Source organism: Trichinella spiralis (assembly GCF_000181795.1).
Source record: "Trichinella spiralis strain ISS 195 chromosome Unknown Scfld4, whole genome shotgun sequence".
Taxonomy (NCBI): Eukaryota; Metazoa; Nematoda; class Enoplea; order Trichinellida; family Trichinellidae; genus Trichinella; species Trichinella spiralis.
In genome coordinates, this window is record NW_003526943.1 from 11,811,099 (window position 1) to 11,829,644 (window position 18,546).

General features: G+C 30.4%; 5 protein-coding genes across 5 annotated transcripts; 4 read left to right on the plus strand and 1 right to left on the minus strand.

The window, feature by feature from the left end:
- Window positions 1-5,265: 5,265 nt before the first annotated feature.
- Window positions 5,266-8,491, plus strand: Tsp_06585 (conserved hypothetical protein). The gene is made up of 6 exons (XM_003378637.1): window positions 5,266-5,304; window positions 5,509-5,662; window positions 5,790-5,975; window positions 6,206-6,434; window positions 6,773-6,928; window positions 8,188-8,491. Exons 1-6 carry the CDS (start codon window positions 5,266-5,268, stop codon window positions 8,489-8,491), a joined length of 1,068 nt encoding a protein of 355 aa, XP_003378685.1.
- A 51-nt stretch (window positions 8,492-8,542) lies between these two features.
- Tsp_06584 (conserved hypothetical protein) lies at window positions 8,543-9,134 on the plus strand. The gene is made up of 3 exons (XM_003378638.1): window positions 8,543-8,721; window positions 8,861-9,029; window positions 9,078-9,134. The coding sequence occupies exons 1-3, from the start codon at window positions 8,543-8,545 to the stop codon at window positions 9,132-9,134; spliced, it is 405 nt and encodes a 134-aa protein (XP_003378686.1).
- A 1,122-nt stretch (window positions 9,135-10,256) lies between these two features.
- On the plus strand, window positions 10,257-11,541 carry Tsp_06583 (hypothetical protein). The gene is made up of 7 exons (XM_003378639.1): window positions 10,257-10,311; window positions 10,503-10,738; window positions 10,798-10,901; window positions 10,960-11,047; window positions 11,099-11,181; window positions 11,413-11,461; window positions 11,500-11,541. Exons 1-7 carry the CDS (start codon window positions 10,257-10,259, stop codon window positions 11,539-11,541), a joined length of 657 nt encoding a protein of 218 aa, XP_003378687.1.
- An 89-nt stretch (window positions 11,542-11,630) lies between these two features.
- On the plus strand, window positions 11,631-14,180 carry Tsp_06582 (hypothetical protein). Its single transcript, XM_003378640.1, has 12 exons — window positions 11,631-11,827; window positions 11,888-11,994; window positions 12,061-12,144; window positions 12,203-12,298; window positions 12,667-12,744; window positions 12,797-12,889; window positions 12,940-13,038; window positions 13,332-13,484; window positions 13,556-13,599; window positions 13,823-13,850; window positions 14,005-14,030; window positions 14,139-14,180. The coding sequence occupies exons 1-12, from the start codon at window positions 11,631-11,633 to the stop codon at window positions 14,178-14,180; spliced, it is 1,047 nt and encodes a 348-aa protein (XP_003378688.1).
- Window positions 14,181-16,971: 2,791 nt separating this feature from the next.
- Tsp_06581 (deoxyribonuclease II family protein) lies at window positions 16,972-18,448 on the minus strand. The gene is made up of 6 exons (XM_003378641.1): window positions 18,351-18,448; window positions 18,074-18,297; window positions 17,850-18,020; window positions 17,579-17,797; window positions 17,283-17,515; window positions 16,972-17,228 (listed from the first exon to the last, which is right to left on the minus strand). Exons 1-6 carry the CDS (start codon window positions 18,443-18,445, stop codon window positions 17,121-17,123), a joined length of 1,050 nt encoding a protein of 349 aa, XP_003378689.1. The 5' UTR covers window positions 18,446-18,448; the 3' UTR covers window positions 16,972-17,120.
- Window positions 18,449-18,546: the final 98 nt, after the last annotated feature.

Here is an 18,546-nt window from a genome sequence, read left to right on the forward strand (position 1 = left end):
AAAAATAAGAATAAATAACACTAATTGGAAGCAAAATGAATCTTTTCAAAGCATACATATGTATAAAAAAATATTAATTGAATATTTTAAAGTTAAATTTAAAATTTCAAGTTTATTCTGAAACAAATGCATTTCATCAGTCCCATACTTGCTTCCTTCATGTAAGTAATCAAGAAAAGTACTGATAAAATGCGCTTCATAATGACCATCTTTCTGCAAAATGCTGCAACAGATTAAAGGAAGAAGTTTTTTCCAGAAATCTCAAAGCAAACAAATATCTGCATAAAACTACTTTTTACTGATTAATTAATTAATTAATGATAACCACGAGTATGGTATTATAATGCATTTCTTATTTTATAGGAAACAAATCTTGAAAAATAAACATAGTTAAAATTTTGAGCAGCCGGCGGTAATGCTTTATTAAGAAACTATTCACATGCATTTTCAGAAATTTTGTTAATCCTTCATGCTTATGCATTACGCTATTAGTGGAAAAATATATCATTTGGCAAACTTTTTCTGATTTAGAATTATCACTGTAAATTAAGATTACTGATGTTTGAAAATATTGATTTAGTATTCGAATATTTGAAACTCATTAAAATTTCATTGCTGTTATAATATGCCATATAATAAGAAAAAGTTCGATGAAGGTAAATTAAAAAATTTTTTGGTTGTAATTTTAATTTCATGATTTCAATGCAATCTTTTTTATTTTTTAAATTTTTAATTTTTAAATTAATTTATAAACCAAAAATTGAACTTATTAATTTTATTAAAGTATATTGATTTTTTGTAAAGGAAAAAAATAAAGTAACATCATATTTCAGCAGATTGGACAAAAAATTAAAATTTCAAATGCCACTAATGAAAATAAATTTATAATAATTTAAACCAAAGAAATAAAATAAATTTAGAACTGACATATTTAAAATTTTATAATTAATTTTATTTCATTCCATTTTGATGTAAATTCAAAAATGAAGCAGAAGCTATTAATGATAAGCTGGTTTTAAAATGATTCACAAATTTACTGGGAAAGGATAAGATAATTTAAAATGTAAATTACAGGTTGAAATTCCTTCATTAAAATTATTTTAAAATAGTGAAATAATTTTTGTTTATACTATATAATTTTATGTCATCTCTGACAAATAAACTGAATATCTTACAAAATAAAATAGTAACAAAATTCTAATTATTGTTGCAATTAAATGTTATTATATGCAGCATTTACTTTAAAAAACAATTAAAATATTAAATTTCATTTTAGAAATGCACGCAACTGATTTCTAATCTTAGGTATATTTTACATTCAGTTAAAGAATATTTGAAATTTCAAATTAAAAAAAGTTTAAACTATCACATATCGATTAAGATGGATTTATATAATAATTTTTTTATTCATAATAATCTTTCGAATAAAAAATATACGTAAATGCAGCATATTTATAAGAAAAATAATAGCACATGCAAGGTCATGGGATGAAAAATTTTTTCCCATTCGTTTCTTTGAAATAGCCATCTTTTAAATAAATATTGAATTGAAATACGCAAATAAATCTGTTTCCTAAAATTCTTGTTATGACGCGTCCTAATCTTCGTTAGGAAAATTATTTAAAGATGAGTGAAGATTTCTTTGTGTGAAGATTAGATTTTGCATAATTTTTATTTTATTATAAAAATTATTAAATTCTTTCCCAATTAGAGGCTGCTAATGGAAAGAAAATGAAAAAAAACAATAAAAAGAGGAATATAAAATTCATTAAAAAATATTTTAAAGTAAATGAAAGCATTATTCTTTTATAAAACATACTTATTCTTGAATGTTTTAGAATAACAGTCACATTTTGATTCATCATTATTCCCTAAGAATATACTGGTAAACATATTCATCGTCAAAATAATAAATAATTTTATTATTAAAGATTTCTAAGAAATGTAGAATGTATTGACATCAGATATATTATGCACATTATACATTATTATTTTTTAATTTTAAGATTCTGTACTTACAACTGCACTATGCAACTGTTATTGAATGATACGTTAGCGTAGCATATGTTTTCATATGTATGATTTAATTTGCATATTTTTTCCTGAAAGCTTTTATGCTGTTTAACAATTAATTCAAATTATATTCATAAATTTCATGTTGCTTTATATAATGTCGATTGTATGCTAAATTATAAGCAATTGATATTTTTCTTTCAAAAAATAATTCAAATAACATCATATTGCAATAGCAATGTAATGGTTATTTCAAATAATAACATTAACAGCATCATCTGAAAGATTTTCATAAAATTAATTGTCATAATTAACAGAATCACTCAAAAATAAACTACAAATTAGCGTACTTAAAAATAAGTTTGATAATAATGACGAAGTAACATTTTATATTGCGATGCAAATAATGTAGAGGTTGTTTGAATGGCGAAAATATTTTTTGTTGACAAAACATTGGAAATATTATCCAAATATTATATTTCATTTGTATATTGCAAACAAGTATTTAAGCACTTGAAAATGAGTCAAACAAACAAAGCGAAATGAAAAGCTCAGGCCATTCGATTGTGATATTAAGGAAATAGATGGAACTCAAAAGACTAAACAATACACAATTAACATGGTATGCATGTTGAGTATATATTTCTATATAATATAGTTAAGGCTAACTTATGAATAAAAAATTTCAGTTTACTTCATAACTAGTAAACAAGCATTTATTAAGAAAGCAGTAACAAATAAAAATTTATTATATTGAATTAGTCTGTTTAATTATGTACTACTGTAATAAATTTTGTGCAGATAAAAATGAATTTAAAATTTGCATTTAATAATGAATCATATTTGTTCCTTAAATTTTTATTTTGTTCTATAAAGTTAATATGATGTTATATATTTTTAAAACTGTTTTATAAATGATTTTTTGGAGTTGTTTATAATTTCAAGAGACTGTGCTACTATTAAAAACATTGAACTGTTAAAAACATTTGACTATTAACCCTTCAACTACCAAGGTATTTTGGCATCAAGTTTGGAAAATGGTAGGGGTACATTTGGATCCCTAAATTGACTGAATTTGATATAACTTCGTGAGAAATGTTCTAAAAACAAACTCGCAGATTATAGATTTCATGAAATATTTTTTATTTCTTATTTTTTTGCACTCAGTACCGTAGATTTATATGATGTGTAGGGATAAATGTGAATACATTGTTTCGAGTATAATGTCGAATAGTTCAACCGACTTCACTACACACAAACCGAGTTTGCTCACCTCTGGAGGTGAATTGAAATGAAACCTAGCCCTAATTGTTTTGAAAACAACCTCAATTGATGCGGCGCTTGACCAAAGCAAGATGAATAGAAAATATTATGAACTCATTCAGGGCTGGAGTATCGAAGGCGTTTATAAAGGGAACCAGTGGCCACCATATGGAACCTCGCCCTGTGCTGTATTCTTTGACCGTTTTATCAAGCGTTTCCCCAGCTCCCTTGCACTGATTATAGTGAAAAATTACAGCAGGCTTGTGATTATTAGCCTTATCCAATATCTGTGCAATCTAATATACAACACTGTTACGGTGGCACAACCTGCTTTTCCAATACAATGATATGGTCTAACAATCAGTTTTGCCTAACAAAATTTAACTTCTTAATACATATATTCAGACTTCTGAGATTGATAAACCTGCCTTATAAGTGTTTTACAATATAACTGGAAAAATTACAGTTGCATTAGTCAGGGGCGAAGTGCTGCATTTTACAAATCGACTGTTTGCAGCGGACTTGTTGAGTCACTCGAGAAAAGCTGACATAATTTTTTTAAGAAAAATAAATTATCCAAAAGGAAACTACTGAAAAAATTAAGCGTTTCATAACGTTCACATTAAGTTAATTATGTTTAAGTGAAATAGGAGTCAATTTGCTACCTTGGTAATTCGAGAGTTCTGTTAATAATTTGCGCATTGGGTGAATTCAGTATATTTATTGGCAATACATTGAATGTTCCACTTTGTTAAAACGCAAGTGAGAAAGGGACTTTTCAATAGAAGTGGTACTTGCAGAATTGTGCTAGCAACCATTTCTAGTTGATTAATTTTAATTTGATTTTATAATTAATTTTTCTAATTGATAGAACATGTTATCTAAACGGACCTGCTTAGCAGTTTGTCTTGTAATTGCAATGCACTCTGCCATACTACAATATAAATTATTCTAGCATCATGTTTCATAATGCTGCTGACTACTTATAGGACAAAAATATCATACAAAGATTTAATTTATCACTTTTAAGAAAATATACCAACAGCTTTGTGTTTTTCCTTTATGTTTATGTAGATGTAATTCTTGATGCAAAAATGCACTTCTTTAAAGAAGGAATTTGTTTCAGTTCCCAAAACTGAAATTTCTGAAAAAGCTTGCAGCAAACGTTGATTTGAGAACGATTTCAGCTTATCATGTAAAACTTATTTACGTTATATTTGCATAATAAATAAATTTACACAATAAAATTTACAGATATAAAAACAATTCATCAACCGTTAGTCTGGTAGGTGTAGTAGTTCTCCTTGGAAAATGTTAGTTTAAAACAAATAAGTATAACTATAAAACAAATAAAATAATGTTGGATGACTAAATAAAGCATTTGCTATATTTTCAGCTGCTTTTTCTTATTACAATTTTGTCATAAATACATTGCATGAAATTGTCACAACTAAAGAAATATTTAGTGTCAGTTCTACAAATTTTCAATGAAACATATTTATTTGTTGAAGTAATTTCCTGCTGTATGACTTTATTATTTGAATAGCAAATTACAAATGAAAATGATTCGGTTTTATGTAAACATATTCAGATGACAGGCAAGTCTAAAAATCCTTTAAAAGAGGTAGGCTGCAGTTTACCTTCTATGCAGTTAACAAATATTTTTTTACATGATGCTAAAGAATGCTTTTTGTTAATAATTACGTAATGTAAAACAGAAGAACAGTAACATTTTGAGAAACAAAGCAGCAGTTCTGTATAAACTGATTAATTGAAATACAAATAACATGCTATGATGACTGTCTCAAATACTTCTTTAAAAACATCGCTTTGAAACGATCTGAACATACATATATACATACATACCGACGTACGCTAAATATGCAGAAAGTGATCATCATTTCTCTCACTGTTCTCTGTTTTACGTTCACAAGTAAATGCTTAATTTCAATATTATTTGCTTATTAAACTGCCCACTTTATCATAATCATGAATACCTATACATTATCTGTTTCTGCACATCAAATTGTCATTTTGATTCTTAAACTTTACAACTTTTTGCAATTTTTTAATGAAGCATTTTTCATTCCATACATTCAAATGCTTGTTTGAATTTTAATTTCACAAAATATTATACAAGAAGAATTTTGAAAAGATTTGATAGGGATGGAGCAAATATTTCGAATTTTTATATTTAATTCTATGAAATGAAAATTTAAATTTTTATTTAAGACAAAATCATTAATTATGAAAAGCAAATTAAATTATAATAACGCTAAACAAAGTCATCACAGCAGTTTCAAAAGTTTTAGAACAGAAGAAGTTTATCTTCTGATTCTGGTGATTTCGACGACAAGCATGCTTAAAATGGTTAAAAATAAAATGAGTTATTCAAAGAAGTACCTTATCAAATCATAATAATTGTATAATATCAAATATTTTGATACTGGAATTAAAACTTCAATATTTATGAAATTTAAAATTGATTTTCAATTTAACTGTAAATGCTTAAGATGCATGCTTGCAAAGCAGTCAGTGCAACGGTATGGCTCTTTGCTTTCGGCGACAATGCATTTCTGCTGAAGTTCTTCATGGTCAGACAAAAATGTGCAGAAGAGACATAGAGTGCAGAAGACAGTTGCCTGCACATGAAAGACTTATTGTTGGATGCAAAAATGACGTCTGCGCAAAACTGATAAGTAAATTAAATCATTATTTATAATCAATCACAAAGCTTGTAAATTTTTCATTACTTTTTTATTGCTTATTTTCCAAGTATAATTTTTATATAAAACAATTTATTAAAATAAAAAAATGTAAAAATAATATTCAGATTCAATTTTTAACAAAATTTACAACTTCACATGCAGGGTGTATCGAATTTCTGCATTTATATTAATTGTTATTTTTATAAGCAATCCTTTTTTAGCCGTTCCAAATACAAGCAAATGTGCCTCAAGAAATCAATGTCCTGGGCAGTCAATTTGTTTTAGAAGGCACTGCATTCCGGCAGTTCCGAGAAATTATTCCTGTCAGAGGAATGCGCAGTGTCACCCAACTGAACGTTGTATTGGCGGTCTTTGCTTTGGTTTGCTTGGTACAACTGCTGAATCAACGCGATCGCTGATTGGCTATGCTGATGACGACATGATAGATTTGTTATGATGATGAAAATTCAACAAATTCAAATTTAATTATAAATGCACGACATCTACATTATAATTAAACAATATGTGATACATAAGTTTGAGAAAATTGGTTTTCATTTTTTTACATTTGTAAAATTTGTCGTAATGACAAATGTACTGAAATATAATTGGACTATTCTTAATTGTGAACAACTGCAAACTACACTTTTGTAGTACAAAATAAATAGTAAAAACTGATGTCACTTATTTCAAAGGAATTAGCAATAACGATAACAATTAATTAATATAATTTTCAAGTTGACATTCTTATCAAATTGTTCAACAACAGTATATTTTTGATTTTCTAGCTTGAAACACCAAGCAAATTGTCAAGATTATTTTCTTAACATTAAACCGACAACTACTGTGCAAATATTTAAGCTGCGACAGAACGCAGCTAATGATAAGCTGCTAGAAACTGAAGAATTAAATAAACTTTTACGTCTGCAAGATTTTGAAACGACGTAACTTTACTGATACACTCACGCTTACATCGTTGGCAACACGAGTGTTAACATAGCATATCCCACGATTATTATTATTATTATTCTTTGTTATTGTTATCATCATTTTCTACTAAAACTGTACTCACTGAATTAAAATGAATAAATAAATAAATCAAAATTATAATTCATTAAATGTTAAATATTGTTTCATAATAAATATACAAATTAGCTATTCAGATAATTCTTTTCTTTAAAACACTTTTTCCGTTTTGAAATTTAGGTAAGTTTTGAAAATAAATACTTTAATTAAAAAATAAAGCACAATTTATTTCTTAATTATTTTGCATTTATTAAGTATTCAGTGTGCAATAATAATTAAATATTACGGTTTATAGCAAAAATTATTTTAATTTATGATTTCAATTTTCTTTTCCAATTTATGGTACTACATTTCTACACAAAATTCTAACTCATGACCATTCTTGCTATGATGAATTTGGTTACATCGGTCATTTTAGAAGGACAATTTGACCCAAATGATTTATAACTCGCTTTACATTATGATTTGAAATAAAATTTTCTTTGTATCAAACTGTCCTATTGTGGTAATGTTTAAACTATTTGAGAATGGAAAGTGCAATGTTTGCACTTTGCTTTCTGTTTCAAAAGTCCAGAAAAAACTGGATATTAGGTGTTATTTTCAAGTTATGACGGATGTTAGCTATCAGATTGTTTTGCAGATGACCGTATAATCAGCTGTTTGGTAAATGACGGTTGCTAATGTGTAGAGATCATCAGAAACTGGAATAACTTAGGTGATCAAGTGGTATGGACTGAAAGTAAGTATTAGTCTTTCTGCTTATAAGTAAAGATAGGCAGTCTTTTCATGTTTTTGCTGATTGCTACTATTTATACAGGCATGGTGCTCTTATTTTTTGTGCCTCTTTATTTTCTACGCCTTTTTTTATTATTTCATCTCCTTTTATAATCTTCACGCTCTTATCATCCAAGGCACTAATTGTCGCATGTACAAACAAAAGATGAAACGAGCTGTCTGTCACAGCTCCATATGTTTACCTCACCTCTGGTGGGATATGTCATCTGATAGCCAATAGCTACCTTGGCCAGATGACAGCTGCTTGGAGTTAAGGCAGTTTTTGAACTTTATCTGCATGTCAAATAGATCCAGCATCCGAGTCAATTGTGTGGAACCTTTTGCATTCATTTTATCGATATAAGTGTTAAATTTTATATATTCATCCCTACATATCACTGAGGTCGTCAACTAGCGAACTTATTCTACCTTCTCAAGAATATTCTGATATAGAAGAGGATATCTCAGAGACTGAAGATGCACCTGAGTTGTCGTCAGACGTCGAGCCACCCAGCAGTACTGATTCATCAAGTGATGAGTCAAGTGAAGGCGCTTTTTCTTCATCAACAAACGCACTGATGTCAAAAAATGGATCGATGCAATGGTATTCATCACCAATGAAAAAAGATCGGTTAGCAGAATCCAACGTGATCAAATTGCCACCAGGTCCTACTCACTATGCTATTGCAAAAATAGCAGACATATGATCGTCGTTTGCTCTCTTTATTTCTTCCCGAATGGAGAAAATCATTCTGCAGATGAAAAACTTGGAAGGCAAGCGGTTGTATAAGGACGCCTGGAAACAAACTGATGAAGCAGAATTTCATGCTTATATTGGCCTACTCATTTTGGCTGGTATATACAAGTCTCGTGGAGAAGCAACAAGCAGCCTCTGGAATACAGAAAATGGAAGACCTATCTTTCCCAGCGCTATGTCGTTGGATAATTTTTAATGTATTTCCAGAACCATACGGTTTGATGACCGTGGACGCATCGCCGCAAAAAGGACCCATTAGCTGCTATAGGAGATGTCTAGGATGATTGGTCGCACGCTTACCAATGATATACAATTCTAGAGCTTACATCACAGTGGATGAGCAGCTCACTTCATTCAGGTGCCGTTGTCCATTCCGTCAGTACATGCTGAAAAAGCCAGCAAAGTATGGCATCAAAGTTTGGACTCTTTGTGAGGCCAAGACTAGCTATGCTTGGAACATGCAGATTTACACCGGAAACGAGCATCAGGTATACGTGAGAAAAATCAAGGTATGCGTGTGCTGCTATACCTTACAGCCGGGCTCAAAGGGAACAGTATTACTTGTTATAATTTCTTCATTTCTCAAGAATTAGCAATGCAGCTTCTCAAGAAGAAGCTCACCATACTTGGTACCTTAAAAAAACCAGCCTGAATTATCCTAAGATATACTGGCATTAAGAGAGCAAATGTGCATTTGTTGAAGTTTGTGCTAATAGAGGAATGCACAGCAGTTTCTTACATCCCTAAAATGCACAGGATAGTGCTTCTTTTTAGCACAATGCACAAGGTGCACAAGGACGCGTCCTTAAGTACTGGCAAAGGCGATAATATTTAAATATCAGTACACGTAATTATTATTTAATTTGAGCAGTAAGATTTTTCACGCTAATAAAATGATATTATTTTACAGAAAATTTAATTAAATTAAGCTAGTGCATGGATTAAAAAATGAAGTGTAAACGGAAAATCATAAAAGGAAAAAAATTTAAATTGTATTCTTTTTATAGTGAAAGTTAACTGAAGTGAAAAAACTTGATTATTGTGAAATCAGAATCCAATTATAGGTATACTCATTTGCTGCAAAAATTAAAACTAATTCCTGTCATTTTTTGCATAAACAATTCTACCATAAATTAGCATAAATAAGAATAAGTTTTTAAAAATGGAGCAGATATGCCAGAGTTGAATAAAAAGAATAAAAGCGTCAACATAATTGAATATTTAATAGTAACATGCACAGCTAACAGCAAACAAGTGGTGAAGCCAAAAATCTGGTCATACGTTTGGTTAGCCAAATTAATTTGAATTTAATCTGACCAATCACAACACCAGTAATAGCCTATATCTACAGTCAGCCAATAAAGTATTTGTTTCAATGCAATCTTCTCTTTTCAATGCATTAATTCAGTTCGACATATATTCAACATAAAATGTAGTGATAAGAGTCCCATACTTTTATTTTGTTAAACATAAATTTACGATCTAATCAGTTAATTAAAACTGATCAATTATAAGAATTAAACATATTTCGATTCAATAAAACGTAAAAGTCTTTAATAAAACTGCAAATAATTTGAAATAATGAACATGATTTCAATAATTTTAATTATAAAAATTTTTTTTCAATTTTTGAATTCAACTCTTGTTTGCTGTCTTTACTGATTGTCGGTTACTTTTTATTAACCTTTATTATCACTTTTGTATTCTATTACAAAATGTGTCTTTCAAATTTCCGTGCCGTCCAGCACGTGGTGCAGTTTTTTAATAGAAGTTGTTGATTTTATTTTTTAATTATTTTTTTACCAAAAATATATTTGAAATTGAAATGTTTGATAGTTGTAACTCTTTCAGTGAAGAATTTTCTTTTTTAAAAGGTTTGATTATTAGCCTATTTTTTATATTTATGTATTTACGATATTTGATTATATTTGGATTTTTTATGAAAATTTTGTTTATTTTAGATGTACCACTGTCTGAGTTGGCCGGTAAAGTTCGAGAATATTGTGAATCAATGATTAATCAAATTGATGCGGAAAATGTATTCACTAATGTGCTAGTTGGTCTTGAAAATTATTTTTCTGTCAACTTTTGCTGCACTGATGATGATTCTCTTTACGGTATTATGGAAGAAGATGACGAGTGCTCCACATCCACTTCTAATTCAGTCAAGGCGGTGACTACGGTGAAAAAGATATCGGTAAGTTTGACGCAAAATAATTATTCATTTCAATGATATTAGCTGTCTAATATTATAAGGAACGGGTTGCGAAATTTCTGGAAGAGAATATTGTTTGCTCCTTTTCTGCTTTCCGGAAAAAGGCATCGAATTTGCCTTGCTCTGCTTTTTCCAAAGCACAACAGTGAGTGGATTTTGATCGCTTTGAAAGATTTGGTTTAGTGAAATTTATATATTTTCAGGTACAAATTACAGGGCTTCTTTTATCTAGCCGTTTTGTGGGGCAAAACCAAAGAAGATAAAGTTTTAGACAGAGATACTTTGAACAACGTATAAATTTGTTATGCATGTGTTTTTACGGTGATTTTCTTATTAATTTAGGTAGCGGATTATTTTCAAGCTCTTACTCTATTAGAAGGATCAAAAGCACTGAATAAAATATTAGAGAATTTTGTGTTTCCAATGTAAGTAGCACCTGGTTTTCAGCATTTAAAATAATTAACGTGAAGGGAACGTTTGAACAATTTAAATTGTTGAAAATCAGCATGTCAATATTATTAAGTGGAAATGGAATATTTCTCCGAAAACATTTTTGCCATGACCGATTTTAGATACCAGATGTTTTATAAAGTTTTGTGGATTATACGAGGAAGCTGATAATTGTTTCACTCAAATTATAAATGGGTTAATTTCAGTATTGTCATCACGAGAAAGTCTGAGTGGAAGCAGCTGAGAAAGGCAATTGTTTGAATGCATTTAATTTCAGTTTTTACTTTTTACAGTCATGGTTTACTGCATATGTTTTGAAAATTATTAAAATATAGTTGTGTTGTTCTGTTTAATTTTTACGGGTGTGTTAAAATGCAATTTTAGGCTTTCAAAGCATTTGCCAAGACATTTAACATGCCTTTATATGTCGCTCAATGTGTCCTTGCCTTCAAAGTTGAAAAAGTATCGTAAATTTGTGGAATCTGACAGTGAAGATGACCTTACTCGTATCGGAGAGGATACTGTTTTTTCGAAATTGAAAATTTTGGAGCGTATTTCGCAGGAAGAGAAAATTCCAGCTAGGCGTACAGATAAGACAAAAAGTACTCTCCCATTTGAAAAGTATTATGATTTACTAAAGTTGATTTTTTTGGCTCTTTTTTAATATGAATTATTTTACAGGATGTGCAATCCATTGAAAAAGTCGTGCAGTTTGTTAGAAATACCACATCATCGTTTCGTTAAAGTTGCAGCAGGACAAGAGCATTCAGTTGATTTTACAAAATATAGTAAAAAGCTGCTCTAATAAACAGTGTTAATTGATTATTTTAAAAAGAATTCAATTTCACTTTAAGGGATGAAAAGCCCTGAACAATCATCCTTTCAATCACTGTATAGTGTGTACCGAGGCTTGTCACCGACGACTGTGAAACTTTCAAGTGCATATTTTTCTTAAATTATTTATTTATTGTTCGAATGACGGTTTATTTATTTCAGAAGAACTGGAAGAGATGCTGTCATCTTCTGGAAGTTTTTGTGATGATTCACTATTAAAAACTCCTGAAAAGCATACGGAAATGTTGAAACGTCTCAGTAAGTGGCAGCAGAAATAAAAAAATAATAATAAATGAAATGTTTATTTATTACACTGCTTTTTGAAATGTATATGTTGTATTTGCTCTTATTTGACCATTTTGTTGTCGTTTAGTGCCCGAATCAGCGTTGTCTCCTTGCACACCGAAGGGATTCCACAGTTTTGAAGAATCCACCACACCAGATTTGTGTAATAATTTAAAACGGGAAATTTATATTGAAAGAAAATTCATTTTCAATTTTTCATTTTGATTTGAAACCTGTAATTTGATAATCAATAAGAAAAAAAATTTGAAAAGTGAAAATGTTTAATGTTTCTAGTTAAATTTATTGAAATGTTGGATTATATATTCCAATTTTTATTTTAGCTCTTCGAGGTAAATCACTTTCTAGTCCAAATTTTGCAACTATATCTTCCGATGCTAATGAGCCGTGGAGCCCAGAGAGTATGTTGCTATTTGCTGATTTTAATGAAATTCACATATTTATTTATTTTAGCACGCAAGTCTTTAATAATGGGTATTAATCGCGTTAAATCTACACCCAACTTTTCGAATTATAGCTGTATTTTTTCTGGTAACTTTTATCCTAGTTATTTTAGTTATTCATCACAGTATAATAATATTTATTGTTACTTGTAGATGTTAGTGAGTCATCGATGCCAGCAGTGCAATTAGAAGATGATTCTTCTTCTGATTGTATGTCTCCATTGCCTGCTAAACGATCGAAAACACTGTCAGGTCAGTTTTTCGAATATTCAAACATGAATATGATTCATAAATAAATACATTTGTCAATTAAAAATATTAATTAACATAACGAACTAGAAAAATGACAGAGTATCTCTTAATTGTTTGCAGCTAGCCACGCAAAAGAGACTGTCGTTATTTTTTCTCTTTTTTACATAATTCAGTTATTTTTGGAATGAATTAAAGAATTGTATTGTTTTTTCTTCAAGTCTAAAAAATTGTAATCAGATTATTAATGCAATGTTAATTTGCAAAAGCCGAGATATGATGTTCTTTTTTTGTAGATCAGGATGCAGACAAAGTTTTAGCCCCGGCCACTCCTCTGTTCAAGCAGCGTTTACCTTCGTTATTTCGACGTGCTAAAAGTAGACTTGAAAAATTTGGCGTTCAGACTGTTCTGGAGACACCTCCAGATAAGACCAACTCTGAAGAAGACGGTAATTAATTTTTAGATATTTTTTTTATTTTTGAAAAGTATAATTTGAAGAATATTTTTAAATATTTTCAGGTAAACTATCTTCAACCGCTGCAAGTAACGCTAGCAGAAACAGAGTAATAACAAGATTGAATTTTAATTAGATAATAATTAAAAGATCAATGTTATTCTTTATCTATTTTAAGGACAGTTGTTGGTTTAATATGTTAACTGCTAATTTTGTTAAATTGATAGTGAAAATTGTTTTTGGCAATTATTTAATGCCTCTTTTATTTGCAAAGCACAGAACAGAAAAGATCCATTTTACTGCATACATTAAGATTTATTATGTTGTTTCAGTTGGTTTTGTTGAAAAAGTTTGTTGAACGTAAGTTTCTGTATGCAATTTAAAATTTTTTGACAACTGCAATAAAAATTGTCATTGTTGTTATGCTTTGCTGAAAGCTAATGAAAGAAATTCCCATTGCCCAAAATGAAAATTGCTCAAATTTTCAGAACAATTTTCCTCATACATTTTACAGATTCACTTCTGACTGAATTCAGTCAGGTTACTTCTGATAAATTTTTCGTTTTTGAATATTCATTATTTTGTCATTATTCATGGTCGCAAATTAATAAATTACATTTGGTATCATCTGACGATTATATTTTTAAGGGACCTGAGCTCACTGAAACTATGATATTTGGTTTTCGATGAATTTAACTGAATTTGTATAAATTCAATTTGATCATAGCACTTCAAAAACGTACATAGATGGCTATTTTTAATTAATATAGCACAGAGAAAAATGGTAGAACTGAAGGCAGAAAATGTGAATAAAATACGTAAGTAAAGAAATGACAAGCGAGAAAATTCTTTCAGACAACCAAGCATGATGGGTGGAGTTATATAATTAAAGTAACTTAAGGAATTCAGAACTGTTGTCATTTACGTTTTACTTGCATTCATCACTGAATAACCACCTCCTACTAGGCCATCCATTAACTTTAGCTTTATGTAAAAAAATAATAGTAATAGAAGTCCTACTGCTGCAAAAGAAATGCTTGAAGCAAATGAGCATCAAAACGAATTTGTAAAGGTAACGGTAATAAATTGGAGGCTCTGTTATAATTTTTTGCGTCATTCGTTGGGCTCAGTTCAATTCATATGACAAATGCTTTACGGTCTCTATTCTATTCTACTGAGAACTTGAATGTCCATCTAGTTTCACTTGCTGATAACTGATTTTTTTAAATAAAAAGCGCACGTTCACAATACGAGCAATTTCAATATGTATAATTCTTTAATGGAATGATCTGATACGGTCAGAATTTTGGCAGCGTATTCCTACTGGTTGTTAGAAATTGTGTTTTCATTGGATGATAATGGCTTAGCTTAGTTATGGTCCCATAAAATTAGATATTGAACATCACGCTAATGTCCATCATCACCCTAATCTCAGTACTAGCCCTGCGTGTGCTCTGTCCTAAAATAATCATTATTAATTATTCTCGTTGGCAGGCATGGAGCATAAATTGGTTTTTCTTCTGTCATCCAGGCTTTTGTTACCTTTTCATTTGCACTAGCATAGCAACAATTCCATACAATGAAGAGGTAGTGGAAGGTCCGGAGAAAATAGCTGTACAGAACTGGCAGGAACCTCCAGTAGTGAAAGAAACATTCATTTTTTAGGTTTGTAAAAAATTTTCAGGTGTGGTAGAGCTGCTTCATGCACTGATTTAGAAGGCATAATGTGAAATGAAAATGCTTTTGGCTATTTGAAGCGATGATCAACTGCACCACTAGTGTTGGTGTGCATCAAATTTCAGAAAATCCTTCATGCTGGATGTTGATACTGGTTCGTAAAAGGCGCTTCAGAACTGGTTCCTAGGTGACGCTAGTGGGGGACATTAGGTGCATAGCCATAAGCATAAAGAGTGATTAGTGTTGATTTATGAAAGCATGATGAATAATCAGGATAAAATAATCAGCATAATGAATAATCAACATTATCTGCTGCGCAATTTTTTATCTTTTGCATTATGGTTTCGTTAAATGGATTTTGCCTTTAACTAATGATTCTGCAAGAACAGGGTGTATGTAATTGGAGATCAAGCACAACCCGTGTTTCATGAGTAGTTCGGCTTGATTTTTCACGATTGATGGGCAGGGCGCTAGGTGTTGTATGAATAGGAAATTTTCCCTCCCTTGTTTCCAACTATCATGAATTATTTTCTGAAATTACGATCTTTTGTTACGACGACCTTCCATATTGCTTGTTCATAGGATGCGCGATGAAAGTGGGCAATTTTAGCATGCTGAATTGCACCTCTGTTTAAGAACTATTGGAACTCATCTGAGGAGTACTGGAATGTGTTGCCAGACACGATGGTATTTAGCAGTCTGAGAATCAGGAACAATTGCCTTAGTTCATCTATTATTGCTTTTTGCATTTCATACGCTGCTGTGACTTTTGACTATTTTGAAAATGTGTAAACGACACTTCACAATGTTTTTTTTTCAAATGATCCAGCGAAGTTGGTGTGCAATCAAAGGTACAAAGGTTATTTGGAATTTTCCAAGAGTGGACTTGAGTTTCAGGCATTGCGGGTCTTAGCGGATGTCAAACTTCAAATCACTTAACCATCTTAATCTCATTTTTGACAGAAAAAGTAAATCTTTGCCAGCTCCTTCATTCAGGCACTTCTTTGATGATCCTCATGACTTTGAAAATGTGAATGAGTAGTGATCGTTTCTGCTTTAGCGAAACAATTCTATTCCTTCCAATCAAGCATTATTCTGCATTGAAATTTCTAGTTGTGACGATAAAGTAGTTTAAAATTTTCTTCCTAAATTACATTTTGTTTGACCTTTCATTCCATGCCAAGTTTAGAATTTGTTATATTACAGAGTTACATAGTGGCATTCTAGCAATATCACTTGTTTCTGTGATTATTCTTTCATTTGACTCTAACATATAAGCACTGTTAAAGGTGGAAAAAATCAGGATAAGTGCGATACTTCAGAATTTTGGGTAATTCCTTTTTATATACTGATGTGGGTAAAATAAAACTTTCTTAGCAGTCCCACGTTCTCACTTATTTTGTTATGTAATATTACCTACTAAACATTGCTTCGAGTTATATCTTTCATTAGAATTATGCCCAAGTGACGCAGGTTCAACTCCTTGGGAACCTCTGGCAGCTCACGAATGTCAAACTGAATAGAAATATTTTCCATTCCCAATACAATGTATTTTGATATACATTTATTTTAAAATTCAGACAGTACCATATCTTTCCAGAATTAATATATAGAATCAAAGAAACTGAAGCTATTACTTGTAGAAAACAAAAGGAAAATTGGGATTAAAATTGTAGCAATGGGAATGAGAATACTTACGCATCACTTATAAATAATAGATTTATTTCTTAATTTCAAAATGTCAGATTAAGTAATAATCCAGATTGTGCCTGAATTTACATTAGGAAAATCAAACAATGGGATATTTTTTGGGTGAATGTTCATTTATTGCAATGCAGTTGACAGTTTCCCGGTGTATTAAAAATTGTTTATAGAATTTTCAATTCACCAAAGAAGATTCCAACTTTTCAATGCACAAAATTAATCACATGCACAGTAAACAGTATAATTATATTAGGTGCATGCATCCAAGTTCTTCGTGGTGATCATCTTTCTGAATAAGTCAGCTGCTTCTTTGCTCAAAACGCAAGCAACGCTTGCTCCATATTTTGCATCATTCGCCTAATTGATTTTAAATTTAGTAAAGGAAAGAATGAAAAATTAATTCAATCATACCGTTCTTCCAGTATTGCTTAAGCATATGAAATCAGAATCTGATTTCGGAACAGACCATCTTGCACTGTCTTGTCCTATTGGAATTTCAGTATCTCTAACAGTTATTGGCCCTAATACATTTTCCACTTTTAATGTGCCAGTGCATGATTTTCTCAAAACAGTTGCAGTTGTTCCAGGTGTGTAAACTTGGAAGGATTTTTGCATAGTTTTAACGATATAATTCAAATATATATCTGAAAATACAAAATTTTTTCTGTTTAATATATTTTTTATTAATTTGCTGAATTCAGATGTACCCGATGAATATGCTACTGGTGCTGATGCAAATATTTTCACAGTTCCTGGAGCAGTCAAGGTCCTTATGCTATCAGTAGAAGTAGTTGCAGTTGGCTGATACTTATGCAATCCATTAACGAGTTTTTGAATTTCAGTTGAATCGTAGAATGGCTGGGCGGCTGCTACTGCCGATCTCTGAGCAAAATACACGATGGGTTGTTCATAATCAATTATTTTTGCTAAAATCATTTCTGCTTTTGAATTTTATTTCAATAAAATAAAACTGCATACCAATAGCCCTTAAATTAACATCAGAATATGACATGCATAAAAATGCAGCTGCTTCCTTTGTGGTCTTTTCATTCGAAAATAGATCTCCTATAGCAAGTGCTAAATTTGGAAAATACTTTGCTGTGTGTACCAACCAAAATCCTTTATTATTATCCTCAGCCATTATTACACCTAAATAAGAAATCATGTTGTCATAATTTTAATGTGATGCATTTCTCATATACCTTTTCCAGGACTCATGGGAAGTTCAAACTTAAAATGTGGAGGATAATTGCTGTATGCTACAATATTTGTATTGGGCTTGTTTTGTGAACCAATATAAATATTCATTGTAGAATGAATTGGTTGCTGTTGGGCATCTATATCTGCTGCAGCTGACCAGTCTGTTGCAGCAGTTGGTAGAAGATGATGTGAAGATTTCCCTCCTGGCAATTTATAGACAAAGAACCTGAAAAGTATTATTAAATAGTTAGATTTATTGTGCACTTGAATTTTCATTACCAATCCACATCATTATTTTGTTCTTTGCATTGGTAATCAATGGGTGTTACACCTAACTGCAAGGTATATAGAGCTATAACATAAAATATGAACATTTTTCTAATTTTAAACAACGTCTGCTCAGAGTGCACTATATATACAGATGCGTTTAGACACTAAATAAACAAGGAAGCAAAAAGATTATGAATTTTTATTG